Source organism: Rosa rugosa, chromosome 5 (assembly GCF_958449725.1).
Source record: "Rosa rugosa chromosome 5, drRosRugo1.1, whole genome shotgun sequence".
Classification (NCBI taxonomy): Eukaryota; Viridiplantae; Streptophyta; class Magnoliopsida; order Rosales; family Rosaceae; genus Rosa; species Rosa rugosa.
The window spans coordinates 29023405-29038297 of record NC_084824.1 but is presented as its reverse complement, the minus strand read 5'-3'; the positions used below and the strand labels follow the sequence as shown (position 1 = coordinate 29038297).

The window sequence follows — 14893 nt, the reverse complement described above, 5'->3', positions numbered from 1 at the left end:
ACCACACTTAAAAAAAAATCAAATTAAGTAAAATCAATAATCCCTGCATTGAAACTTAGTTCAGGAGATCACATCCGAACAACAATCCAAAAAGCAGTAATCCCTGCATATAACTTAGTTCAGGAGATCACATCAGAACAACAATCCAAAAAAACAGTAATCCATGCATATAACTTAGTTCAGGAGATTACATTAAAACAATCGATAAAATCATAGTAATCCCTGCATAGAAATTTAGTTCAGGAGATTACATTAAAACAAACAATCTCAGTTTAAACATTATTCTCAAAACAACTCACACTTGAATTCTATCAAAATAACATAGAAAGCAACTCACACCTTGATTTCTATCAATCGTACCATAACGTACCATAGAAAACAACTCACACTTGAATTCTATCAAAATAACATAGAAAGCAACTCACACCTTGATTTCTATCAATCGTACCATAACGTACCATAGAAAACAACTCACACTTGAATTCTATCAAAATAACATAGAAAGCAACTCACACATTGATTTCTATCAATCGTACCATAACGTACCATAGAAAACAACTCACACTTGAATTCTATCAAAATAACATAGAAAGCAACTCACACCTTGATTTCTATCAATCGTACCAAAACGTACCAAAACGTACCAATTCGTACCAAGTCGTTAATAAGAAAACAACTTACACCTTGTCCCCTTAAAAACCGTTAATAAGGAAGCAACTCACACTTTATTCCCTAAAAACACGTAATGTCATGAGTTATCAATAACCAATTCCCGTTACCCCATGAATTACCTAGATGGCAGACAGACTAGAGCTCTAACTGAACGTAACCACTCGTCCGGCCAAAGACGTGATTACCTGATATTCTGCCCAAGGTCATAGACCTTCGTTCCTCGGGCCGCACAGTCCCTTGGAGCAAATCATTAAAACAGTCGCACAGGACTCAAAAACATTACACAAATCTCACGTTTTTCAAAACAATCGAAATCGACATTTCCATAATCATTGTTTTCCGAAAAGCCACAAAACAATAAAAAGCATCATTTCATGCATATTGTTTTCATACACAAATCTCAACGCTTTTCAAAACAAATCGAATCAACAATTCCAAGTCATTTGTTTTCCAAAAGCCACAACCCAAAACAATAAAACGCATCATTCATGCCTATTGTTTTCATAAATCCACAACCCACTAAAACATATAATTTGCAGTTAAATCAATAACTCACAAAACGATAAGGTGTTCCGTTCCAAAATGAACCTTGTGAGATTACTCACCTCGAAACTCCCGCTGCGTCTTCAATACAGAACAAAGCAGCCAATCACAATAGCTGTCCAAAGAATACTTCGTCAAGTACCTTAGAACAAACCGGACCGATTGAAACCCTAGAATTTCAATTCCAAAATTCGGCCTCCACGAGTTGAATCGATGCAAGCCACCTTGTGGGAAGCATCAACGTCCTCCAAGCTCCAAAAGCCCTCAAGAACCACCGGCAAAGGTGGCCGGAATCTCCGACTCCGATCAAGGCGATTTCATCCCCGAAGCGGCTTCTTCTCGGCCTTGCAGCGCCGCCTACGGTGCTTCCCACGACGAACTACCACCACAGACGTGTAGAGGGGATTGAGGCGAGCAGGATGCCCTTTGGAATCGCGCCGATTGGTGGCCGGAGGAGGGAGAACGACGCCGGCGAATTGGAGGGGCGAAACCGGGCTCGGGAGAGCTGGGTTTCCCAAAATGGAAACCTGGCCTTCTTTGCAATTTCCGGAAATTTTTGTCCTTTTATACCAAAATGGAAAGTTTTTCCGAAGCCCATAACTTCTTCATACGAACTCCGATTCTCGCATTCCGCATGTCCGCGAACTCGTATCGAAGCGCTCTACAACTTTCGTGAAGGAAGTTTTCGGAGAATCTCAACACTTCAAAAGTCAACCTTTGTAAACCCCCTAAAGTCATACTTTCCGAATAAAAATTCGTCCGAAATACTTCCACTCCATCCACGAGCTACGAAACCGTCCGATAACCACAATTTAATTTCCGGAAAATAAATACGAAATTCCGGGGCATCACAAGTGGTGCTAATCTTATATATGTTTTGGTGACGTATTATTTTTTCTTAATGGAATTTTGGCTTCATGTCTTCCTCGTTTCTTTTCTTCTTCTTTTTTTTTCATAATAAGTTCTTCTTGTTCAAAAAAAAAAAACCAAAGTAGTGAAAGTTCTTCCCAATTTTTTTTTTTTTTTGATCGATTGAGATTTCATTTGTCAATAAAATTTACATGTAAGTATGTTAATTAATGGTCCCTTAATTAATTGAGAATGTTCTTTCAACTCTTTTAATATATGCTAAAACGGTCCAAAGCCCATTTCTATTCAATACTAAATTATTAGGCCACTTCAAAATAAAAATTACAAGAACTAATGAAAACCCAATAAAAAACAAGGCCCAGAGTCTGGCAACATAAACTATAACAACTTAACAATTCTAGCACTAATAAGCCGATGAGAGAGGAGTCGTCACTCGCGACACCTATGCTCTAACTTAACCCTAAAAAAGGCAGCACGTTGAGAAACCCAAAAGCAAGAGCCGAGCCAGAAAATCTCAAAAAAGCAGAACCAAAAAACATTGGAAATATCCAACAATCCAACTAAGGATTCACCTTCTTTGACCAAAAGCTTATAAGCACCACCACTGCTAACTATCAGCCGCCCCTCCACTCAGGGAACAACAATGGGCTAAAAGAACCCACAACAGAATGTCATAAAAAAAAAAAAAAATCAGAATACAACACGAATCAGAAACATAGACAGAAGTGCATGCACCACGAGTCAAAGCTCTACACACCTTCCGACAGATACACAATGAAATACATCGAGGAGCAGACACTGCAAATTTCAAGCTATATATGGTGTAATCCTCCATATATATGAACATAACTCTCGTCATGTGTACGTGTTGTAAGATGAATACTACCGTAATAATTCTTCCTAGCTTCATTTTTAGGCAAAGACAGCCCATAAATTTCAAGGATTTTAAGTATATCAGATCAGTGGCGGATCCAGGATAGGAAATTGAGGTGCTAGTTTAAGTCGGTATGTATATTTTTGTTGATGATATTTCTAAGAATAGACAATAAAAATTAAATAAGAAACAGAATTTAGAAATTCTTGTAAATAAACATTAATTGAAGTGTAGATCTAAATAAGGAAACATTTATAATTCTTTTTTTTTTTTTTTTGAATAGGGAGTTTGGAACCCAGCCTAGCTGGGAGGCTCAGCCCCACGCCCGGTTCCATTTATTATATTAATAATAGTAAAATTTTGCATCGGGGGGGGGGGGGGACATAAAACCTGAACCCCGAGCTACATAAGAACACCGACACATATCCTCGTAGAGAACGTCCTGAATAATAGCAGGAGTCTCATCTAACCATACATCGTCAATAGAAAAACAACTAGCAAGGTGTGCAAGTCTATCCGCAACACCATTTGCTTCACGGTAAATATGCCGAATTCTAACTGATTGAAAAGCATCAAGATGATCTCTACAATCATCAAGAACCCGACTTACCTCCGAGAAATTATTTTCCTCACTCTGTAGAGCAGCAATCAGAATGGCAAAGTCGCTTTCAATATCAATGTCATCCCAACCTTGGTGAATCCCAAGAAGTAGACCAGCTCTACACGCCTCCGCTTCCATATTAAGAACCGAGTGTGCATGTACAAAAGGTCTAGCAAGCGCAGCAATACTCGTACCAGAATCATTTCTGACCACTACTCCAATACCTCCACATCCACTATCAACTCTGAAAGCACCATCAACATTTATTTTCAACCTACCCCTAGGAGGATTCTGCCACTTAGACGGCGGCCTCTTCTTCTTTTTTACCGCCTTTGGGTGATATTTCTGAAACTCCTCTAAGACACGGGTTGACCACCAAATCAAATTCATCGGTTGGAAGGAGACATTCTTCCAAACGACATTGTTCCGCTCGGCCCAGATGGCCCAGAGACACACCAAAAACCGGTCACGGTGGTCCGCAGGCAATACGTCAAACATATCCATAACCCATGCAATCTCATCCGTGGCTGGGTGCTCCCTAGCATGGATTTTCAGTGGGCCAAACAACCAAAAACAAGCCAAAGCAGGACAAGACTTAAAAAGATGAGTACCTGTTTCCGGTTCGTCCAAGCAGAAAACACAACGGAGATCTGGCAAGGTGACATGTTTACGCTGGAGGCCCACCTTAGTCGGCAAGATACCCTTTAGAAGTCTCCAAACATGAATTTTCACCTTTGGTGGAACGCTAGCTTTCCATATCATGGCCCAATACTTCATGTTGACCCCACCACTGTCCCCTGATGACGTTGAACCCCTTCCCATGCAATTCCATGCAGAATTTGCTACGTGATATCCACTTCTCACACTAAACATGCCCTTTCTATCATGATGCCATACTAACCTGTCAGTTGCCCCTCGAACACTAAGTGGAATAGACGCCATCAACTCCACCTCACCTGTAGTAAACAACTCCTCCATGAATTCAACGACCCACTCCTTAGCCTCCTCATCAATCAGATCCCCTACCTTCAACTCTTCCGTCCCTTCCATAATTGGTGAATAAGGCTTGAACGAACTAGGAAGCGGCATCCACGGATCGTTCCACACCGAGATACTCTTCCCATCACCGACCTGGTATCGAAGCCCCAATTTGAGAACCTCCCTACCAGACAAAATGCTACGCCACGTATACGATTCGCCGCCCTTCAGTTCAGCCTCCATGAAAGAACATCGAGGGAAATATTTTGCTTTCAACAGTCGAGCAATGATCGAATCCGGATTTTGGACAATTCTCCACCCCTGTTTAGCTAGAAGGGCTAGGTTGAAGACATGCATATCTTTAAAACCCATACCACCCTCATTTTTCGGGCAACACATCTTCTCCCAAGCCACCCAGTGAATTTTCCGCTCCTCCTCCGCCTTACCCCACCAAAATCTAGCCATCAACCTGTGCATCTCACTGCAAATATGTTTAGGCACTTCGAAACAATTCATCACATAAGAGGGAATAGCCTGAGCCACAGCTTTGATCATAATCTCCTTCCCCGCACCACTAAGAGTCTTCTCACGCCAACCCCGGGTTCGTGTTCTGACTTTATCAATTAAGAAACTAAAAGCTTCTGTTTTGGAGTAGCTTATCTCAGTAGGGAGGCCAAGATACTTGTCATGCTTCTCCACTCTCTCAACATCAAAGTAATCATCAATCGCCTCCTGTAACTCCATATCCACATTTTTACTAAATGAGATACGGCTTTTCTGGAAATTGACCTGTTGACCGGACGAGCTTTCATATGCCAGCAAGATATTCCTCAAAACCTCACACTCTGCCTTCTCTGCTTTGAAAAAAATAAAGGAGTCATCAGCAAAAAACAAATGACTAATGCTAGGTGCCCCCATGCAAATCCGAACCCCATGCACATCACCTAGTCTTTCAGCCTGCAAGATACACCGGGAAAGCACTTCGAAGCATAGTAAGAATAAATACGGTGAGATTGAATCACCCTGCCTCAATCCCCGAGTTGGAATCAACCGCCCTCTCGATTCTCCATTAACGATAAACGAATAAGAGACCGTAGTAACACACCGCATGATCCATCTAATCCACTCCTCTCCAAAACCCATTCTCCGCATGATCGCCTCAAGAAACACCCATTCCACTCTATCGTACGCCTTGCTCATGTCCAGTTTCAAAGCACAATAACCCTTCTTTCCACTCCGTCTATTTTTCAAGCAATGTGAAATGTCAAATGCCATCAAAGAGTTATCCGAAATAAGCCAACCCGGGACAAATGCACTCTGGAACGGTGAAATAAGTGAATCAAGCATTGGCTTCAAGCGATTAGCTAGAACCTTGGACCCAATTTTATAGATCACATTGCAAAGACTTATTGGACGGAGCTGCGTCATATGAACATGGGCCTCCACCTTCGGAATCAATGCCACAAAAGTCCTATTCATCTCTTTTAAACACTCGTCCGATTCAAGGAATTCACGAACTGCCCCGACCACATCATCTCCGACTAACTCCCAAAAAGATTGATAGAAACTAGGCGAAAACCCGTCTGGCCCAGGGGATTTGGCCTTAATTGCCCGGAAAACCTCGTCCTTCTCAACCACACCAGCCAGCTTATTATTATCATCCACAGACCCCCCCCCCCCCCCCCCACTCATTGCTTCTAGAATGTTCTGGAAATTCCCAGGCCTGACCGAGGAAAATAGGTCCCCAAAGTAGTCCAGCACAATTTTCTCAATCTCAAAGAAACACTAATAGAAAGTAAAAATGTGGCAAAACAAGGAAAGAAAATATTGTAACCAAAGAAGGAAGGGAGAAAAAAAATGAGGAAAAAAAAAGAAGAAGAAAGAAAACCAAAAGAATGACTCAATAAGTAAACAAATCAAGTTGTCACACTTTTGGCTAGCTAGTTGGTTATTCGGCCAAGTGTGTGACGTCTTCGACTCTTGGTAAAAACCCCTTTTTAGAACCAAAAATTAAAAGAAGAAAGAAACGAGAAAATGGGGAAAAAGCATAAAAATAAGCGAGTAACGGGATTTGAACCTTTGATAAGTGAAAACAAGCATAGTTTTGCTAACTGAACCGAAGCTAATATCTTTACATAAGTGCACTTATATATCATATATAGTTTGGATTGGGCAACAGCCCAAATAACCCACTGCATTGATACACTTGTAGATAGGGCTGGGCACGGGCTGGGTCCAACTAAAATTTTACTGGGCCCTGGACCGGCCCCTTTTTTACGGTTCGGGCCCAAAGCCCGTTTCGCAACCATCAGGGACTGGCTTGTTTCATTTCGGGTAGGACTTCCGGGTTTTCGGGCTCAAATACCTATTTTCTATATATTTCTAGATTTCAACATATTCAAAGTTCAAATACAAATCCATTAATAATGAAGTTATGCGGCAGAGTGAAAAGAGAAGATAGGAGAGAGAGTTGGGCTAGGAATTAATATTAGAGAGAATGATTTGGTGTGGGCTTGTGGGGGAGGTCTACATTAGTAATGAAGACCAACAATATAAAAATAATAGCCTATTTTAGAGCCAATAGTATAGAGACACATGTCTCTTTTTAAGTAAAATGGGCTTGATGGGCTTTTTCATGTCTGAAAGTCCAAGCCCGGGCCCAAATCGTATTTTGAAAGTTAAAGCCCAATCCGAACCGTTTTAATAATAATAAAAAAAGGACAGTACTGTACAAGTTGGGCCTTAACAGGCTGGTCCGGGTTTGCGGGTTTTCGGGCTTAAATGCCAGCCCTACTTCTAGATTTGATCACCAAAAAAAAAAAAAAAAAATTTATAAATCGCAAAACAAAAACTTAGAATTAAGTAGTCAGGTATATGAGAAACAATTGAAAATTATTGATTGTCATGATCATCAAGCAACTGCTACCACTACAATTCAAGGCTGATGCCACTTGATGAGTACTAGACTGAAGAAAAAGTTAAAAGAGCAGGTGGACTATAACACTTCAAGTATATAAGCTCTTGCTAGGGACTATGGCAAGACCCAAAAGAGATATCATATACTAGGGAGATGAATCATGGCTGACGGAGATTGCCACATATATATTCAAGTTTTCAACCCTAACTATTTTCGTATATCTATAATTCTATGCACGCTACCCAGGTCATGTATATGGCACTTACGAAGAATACCAAACTAGTAGTCGGGACACACGAAGAATAGGCATATTTGAACCGATGTGAATAATCTGTGAGTGCCAACCTCTCAAATTACGAAAGAAGAAAATATGGAAAGAATTACACCAGCAAGCAAAACATATGAGAAATATAATGAGCAAGTATGGAGACCTAGCGTGTCCATGGATCGGTCTATCAAAATTAAAATCCAATGCATATTTACTATTGAGGTTGTTGGCGTTGTGGACTTATAACATGCAATAATGCCATTATGGTATATTGAACCATTTAAGTGCATGTGGTGATAAGAATTTATTTATTTTTGGTTCATTTTACAACCTCTCGGGTGAATAAATAACAAAAGAAAAGTCTTCAAAGGGCATAGGCTTGTTAGGGACCCCGAAATTACAAAGGTGTCAACCCCATGATTTTTGAAGATATTGTAGATAAATCATTCCTATGAACATAGCAGTCTGCATATTGGTGATGATTAAGTTAGCTAGGCATCCAGTAAATACACTCATCAAGCAATGAAAGAGAGTAAAAAGAGCTGGTGAACCATAATCATACTAGCAGGTGATCAAATTGTTATTTTGGGAAAGACTTAAAAAGAGATCATCACACAAAGTCAAATACAACCATATATGAACTGAAATTATTGATGCACTATGCATATGTGGTTGGATCTCAAACAACTTTACACCCTAGAGTACTTCAAATAATTATCAGACCAAGATATTTACATAAGCCTGCTCCCCTATATATATGACCAAGTAGGTAAGCCTTTTCCTCAGATCATTAAGCAATATGGGTTCTCATCTCCAAAGCTTCTGCATGTCTACTATGATATTGCTCATTGTTTTCTCAGCCACCCTAGCAATATGTCAGCCCACTTCCGCTAGTTCCTTTGAACAAAACACCCCAAACATTTCCCAGATCTTTGAAGGTTGGATGACAAAGCATGATCGTGTCTACTCCAACAGTGAAGAGAAAGCAAGGCGGTTTGCAATCTTCAAAGCCAAATATCAGTATCACCAAAATTTCAATAAAGAAGGGGGGAAGAAGCGGTACACTCTTGGGCTCAATCAATGCTCAGACATGACAAGACACTACAAGAAAAATAGTCTATGACAACATCATATTTACAACATGCTGTAAATGCTCGTTGTCATCTCTAATATTCTACAACATGCGCAGAAAGAGTGTTGTATTAAATTATTTACCACTACATGCGTCATTTGCATGTTGTTAATTTCGTTATCGATAACTCAGTTTGCACGTTGTTGTCTACTTGTTGTCAATTAATGTATCAACAAGTAGGAGTGCATGTTGTTAAATATTTTCAAAACAACAACGTGCAGCTAACGCGGTCGAAACTTTGAGATAAAAGATTAAAAAAAAAAGAAAAAACAAAAGGGCCTGTTGACTAAAGTCAGTAAAAAAAAGAAGCATCAGCTCTCTAAATCCATCATAGACCCAAAACATATAAAATCCTGGGCTTGAAGAATTGAGAGCTTCAGAGCTCAATTCTCAAACCCTAAACCGCCCGAAACGATCGCTTCCCTCCGTCGTCACTCTCAATTGGATCGACGACTTCACTATGGAGCAAGACTGCTTGTCCGGCGTCGCCGCCGTCGAGCACGTCCTGCTTAGCCGACGGCAGGGTCGAGTTTGCCTTTGGCTGAGCTCCTCCAATCCCTCCCGTAGTCCCATACCTCCCAAGCGCCGCCCAGCGTCGGCTACGTCCTTACTAGTTCATCCTCTGCCTCGGCTCCGTCGACCGCGCCACTGACTCCGCCGACCTCGGTTGTCAATCTCTAATGCATTTCCGGCGTTACGGCTACGAAGGTACTTCTTTCTTTCTTCATATTACCTGTTCCACCGTTTCGCACCTTTAATTTCATCATCTAGCTAGGTTCCTATTTCATTCTAATCATCATGTTCTTGTTTGAAAATTGTTTGATGAACTCAGGTTTTAGTCTCGCAGATGCAAAACACTGTTATTCATTCGCTTGTTCATGTTTTGCTTGTTCTTCCTGATTTGGCATTTTGTCGAACACTTGGTGTGCATTGAAAATAAAGATGATTCATGCTAGATAGTGAGTTTTATGTAAAAATTCGATAGTATCACTAAATTGTAATGATTTATAGCCAATATTGCGACTTTCTCAGTGATAAAATATGTTTTGTGTTTCTTCTTGGGAGGATTAGATTTGCATAATGTATAAGGGTTTATTGGTTTCTTGGTTGTTGAGAAATGGTGAGAAAAGAGAACAATATGTCTAGCATGGAAGGTCACCAAGTAAAATATGTTGTAAGAGCATTGCTAAATAGGGATCTACAATTGTGTCACTACTCACTACTATTTTCAGCAAATGTGGTGTTGATTTTAGAATTAGTATGAACAACACTTATATGATGTCTTAAGGTCGATCAAAAGTGGTTTATATTTGAATTAGTTGTGAGAATTTGTAAAACATATCCTAAATAAGGTACTTAGTAGGATTTTGTGGGTATCTCAGAAAAAGAAGATGAGAACCTGGGTATCTCATACATGTTCCACTGCTATTTGGTTAGTAGATTTCAGAAATAGTTAATTCGTTATACCTAACCATAGACCTCTTTACCAATTTTTTGGTCTGAAAAAGTGATGGCACTATATACATTACTATAATGTTGTTTGAGTGTTAACAGAAACATAAAGCCTTGGTGGTTAGCAAGTGCTATTTTCATACTTTTTTTAAATATTGACATGAGAAAAGAATGCAGCAGGGGATGTGATCTGAAAGCCATAGACACACCAAACCCTACATTAATTATATTATCAAAACAGATTATGCCACCACAAAGACAAAGTAGTTGGTTTTATTGCTTCTGAGGTCATTGCCAGAGAAGGAATTAATTATAGTTTTCAGCAATGTCACAACTTCAAATCAGTGGCACCTACTAAACTGCCAAAGTGATAGCATCCAAGACTCAAATTTGTATGATTGATTCGCTAATATAACCGAGGGAAAATTCATACCCTAAACCAAGGCTAGTTTCCTGATTCCTAAAACAAACTAGGATTTAAGCTATCAAACCTATAACGTGCACTGTGTGTCTATGTGTCTGTCATCTATTGCATTGATTCAGAACCCTTGCTGTAAATTCATTGTTTCTTTTCCAAGTCTTTTTCTGTTCACCATTTCCCTCCTGGTTCTTTGTTTGGATCACATTGTTTCCAACTTCTTATCTCTATGTGTTTGGGCAAGCATACTCTGAATCTATACACCCTTAACCTTGTGATCAAATAAATTTTTATTTAATCTCCTTGAGTTATCATTTTAAAAACCAAGTAGATATTAAACTACTTGAATGGATTCTTCTGTACATATTGATCCTTGAGTTATATGCTTTTTGTCTAAAAGGGATTGGGGGGTTTCCTTTCTGGGCCAAATTCCAACCCCATGAGACAAACAAATAGCTACTTCTTGACTACTCCTCAGCTTATAAAGTCTTTTATTGCTGTCAAAGTCTTTATTGATCGATTTCATTTTGATTATGTTGACATTTGCTGCTGTACTGCACTGTTATTGTTGATAAGTTGGTGAATGCCTACATAATTCTCAATCTTCTGTGTCAAAAATATATGATGTTTCATTATTCTGGCTTTCCTGCTGTGTGTAGTTTTTCATTAAGAGACTCTACAGAACAGGAATGCAATAAGTCAGCCATTCTCAGTCACTGGTATCATGTTGCATAATGAAATTTACAACTATTTATTGAATTTCCTTTTCCTTGATAATCTTTAGAAAGTTCTTATCATTCATATAATGTCCACATAATTTCCTTTTCATTAGTCTTCTTGTACCTTGTTTTACAGAAAAACTACCATCGATTCATGTATCTTGGTTGTTGCACTGAAACTTATTCTACAGATTATTTCAATTAGAATGCATGTATTATTATTTGTGATGACTGTAACTTGTGCTTCTGTATCTGTGTAGTTAATACTTGTCCTTGTCAAAGTGTTAATTAGATTAGAAGGAATAGCAATTGAGTGGTACTGTAGTAGTGGTTCTAAGTTCTAAGTTCTAAGTTCAGAAGGACTAATGTGCCTACGCTATATATGATTTCGTGCCTTCTAGTTTGAGGTACAGTTTCTGTCAAGATGGAGAAACAATGGCTGCAATTTGATAGAGAAAAGGAACAGACAAAGAAGAGGAAAAGAGGTGATGAAGAACAGAAAAAGAAGGGGAAAAAGAAGAGGAGGAAGTGGACCAATCAATGCTCCAAGCAATGATCTTGAAAATAGCAGATGTGCACTTTTGAATTGGAACAATTATGAAGAAGATGAAGTGGTAGCTGAAGGAATGATCTCTTCAACAAATCCAAGTACAAAAGTTCATTGTGTGCCTCTTGGACGAAATTGTTGGAAGGTTTGGGTTGATGTGGTGTTTGATGAGTATCAGACTATGGAAGTGTACAGATTAACCATGGATGCCAAACAACTTGGTGAAGCTATAGGAAGCACTCTTGCATGGCCCAAAAGCTCCATTGAAATGCTTCCTTAGTAGTTGAAGTAGCAGGTACATTTTGCTTTACTAGAGAATTTATGTAGGTCAGGAAGTACCATGCATGTTTTGTCAATGCTGGTGAACAAAGAATCCAGTACTTTGTCATGCATGTTTTGTAAAGAACATATGTATAAGAGAATGTGGCACTCCTAATGAAATGTATATTTTTCATACATGGTTAGTGTACGTGTACTAATATTGGCATGTGAATGTGTTTAAGTAATGGTGAATGTTTATAGAGGTACAGGAAAGCATAGCCCAACAAATTGGGTGCAATAATATATGCTGAAACGTTGTAACAACGTATGTAATATGACAACATACCATGTATGCTGTCGAAAACTAAAGACAACATGCTGAGAGTGTTGTTAAAACTTACAACATGCACTTGAAACGTTGTTGAAAATTTATGACAACGTGCAGAGCTCATTGTTGAATAATTACAACAACGTGCTTCACCTCTTTTTGACAACATGCAAAGCGCGATGTTAAGGACTCGAGGACTTTTAATGACTCTGGCATCTACAACATGCGCCAAACGTTGTCAAAAGTGATTGACAACGCTAATTGCATGTTGTTAAACATGTTTTTTCTTGTAGTGAGAAAAGAGTTCCAATCTAACAAGTGCAGGCGCACAACGGTGGCTGCCGGCGCTGGTATCAAGATATTCAATTCAAGCTCTCTGGATGGCGAGATAAACACCTGCAATGTTAACGTCGATTGGTCTAAAGACATTTGGTCTGAAAATGGAGCTGTGAGCGCTGTGAGCCCTGTACGAGACCAAGGATCCCATTGTGGTGCTTGCTGGGCTATGCATCGGTGGCGGCAGTAGAAGCGGGTATCAGAATCATTTGGGGATATGACATACCACTTCCGCCACTTTCCATCCAGCAAGTTCTGGACTGTGCCTACGGAGACCGTTGTGAAGGAGGATCAGAAATTGATGCTTATGTCTACATAATGAAGAATATGGGCTTGGCCAGCGAAAAAGGTTATCCGTATACAGAGAAGAATGGAACCTGTGATGAGAACCGAGAAGATGACTTTGTTGAAGATAGCAGCATCGATGGCCTCGTGGTGGTACGTCCACAAACGGAAAATGAGCTCAGGCGAGCCCTCTGCCGGCGACCAGTGACTGCCGAAATTGCTGCAAACAGCTTGGAGTTTGAACAATATGACGGCGGAATCTTCAATGGACCTTGTGGCCAAGATATTGACCACACTGTGTTAGTCGTGGGATTTGGAAGCGATGAAAACGGTGTTGAGTACTGGAAAATACAGAATTTCTGGGGAGAGAGTTGGGGGGAACAAGGGTACATGAGATTGGCCTTAGAGGCGGGAGGAAAGTGTCAAATTGCCATGGAAGCTTCTTTTCCTTTGGTGGAATAATTTTGAGTTAGATGATTATAATAAGACTAGGCATGCAGAAAGAGAAATTATTAGTGGATGGAAATTTCTTCTTCCTGGCAAAACTTACACATGACTATTTAGTATTCACTACTCTTAATTGTGTACGTGCCTTGGTAATCAAATGGATGGAAGACTTTCATAATCCTTTTCCATTACTAATTAAAGAAAGAGGATCAGTTTATATTCAATTACAACACAAATATATGACTTGAAGATACTAGAAATCAATCGCTGGTTCCTTGACCTAACCCAACACTAGCTATCAGCTGGTGTCCAAAACACCAAAACTATTGAAAGCTTGGGGAGTTTTCTCTATTATAGCTCACGTACTTGTCCATGAAGATACTTCATATATACAGTTGATCATGACTTGTCCATATGCAGATACTTTATTCAACGTACATGTATAATAAATAAAGAATATGTACGTACACAAGGGTTCAAATTATAAGTGGCTCTAGTTGTGATGACTAGCTGTCCTCCCTTTTTCCACTACGTACTACTGCAAATATTATCTTGTTGACTGTACTTTTCTAGGTTTCTTTAATCTCAAAAATCTCAGACTCGAGATCCACAGAAAGTAACATGATTTTAGTCATTATCTTAGGACTTGTAATCGTTTCCTGCATATTTGCATTTCGATTATTGTATGCATTTGGTCTACTTTTCTTAAAATCGTTCTTGGCTTTCTAAATTTAGTGTAGTTGACAAGGTCATATTATGTCAATAAGAAATTATTTCTTTTATATATTGAGATCCGAAATTTGTTGTTTTCATTGACAATTTCACATGTGTTATTCTCAAACTTCTTATCTGATCAGCAAAAATCCAACGAGATCAAATGTGTTACAAAACCACGTCTTACTGAAATGCAGTACATCCATGTACGGAAGTATGCTGAAGGTTAAAACACAGCTCAGACATAACTATTGGCAACAAATGTTCAACTACAGCTTGTTCACAGTTGAGTTCTTCATAATTAGGGCATCTCTGTCTTGGATAACAATTTAAACGCTTGCTTAATTATTTGTTTTGGGAATGCTTTTTCTTAGCATGCAGTGCTAATACTTTCTTAGTCGAAGTAGGTATAAATGCTGACAAAACCATGGAAGATCGAGGTCCTTCAATAAATTGTCACCAGCATCTCGTATGAAATCAATCTTACCAAATATGACTCCTGTTTCAGCGCTGAAGATACATCCATTTTCC

The 14893-nt window shown here is 39.4% G+C and overlaps 1 protein-coding gene and 1 long non-coding RNA gene across 2 annotated transcripts; both read left to right on the top strand.

Annotated features, from left to right (window-relative positions):
- Positions 1 to 8859: 8859 nt before the first annotated feature.
- LOC133708256 (uncharacterized) lies at positions 8860 to 12447 on the top strand. Its single transcript, XR_009845693.1, has 2 exons — positions 8860 to 9563; positions 11846 to 12447. It is a non-coding gene; the product is annotated as an uncharacterized LOC133708256 (long non-coding RNA).
- A 49-nt stretch (positions 12448 to 12496) lies between these two features.
- On the top strand, positions 12497 to 13663 carry LOC133711500 (cysteine proteinase COT44-like). Its single transcript, XM_062137611.1, has 3 exons — positions 12497 to 12515; positions 12874 to 13046; positions 13166 to 13663. The coding sequence occupies exons 1-3, from the start codon at positions 12497 to 12499 to the stop codon at positions 13661 to 13663; spliced, it is 690 nt and encodes a 229-aa protein (XP_061993595.1).
- Positions 13664 to 14893: the final 1230 nt, after the last annotated feature.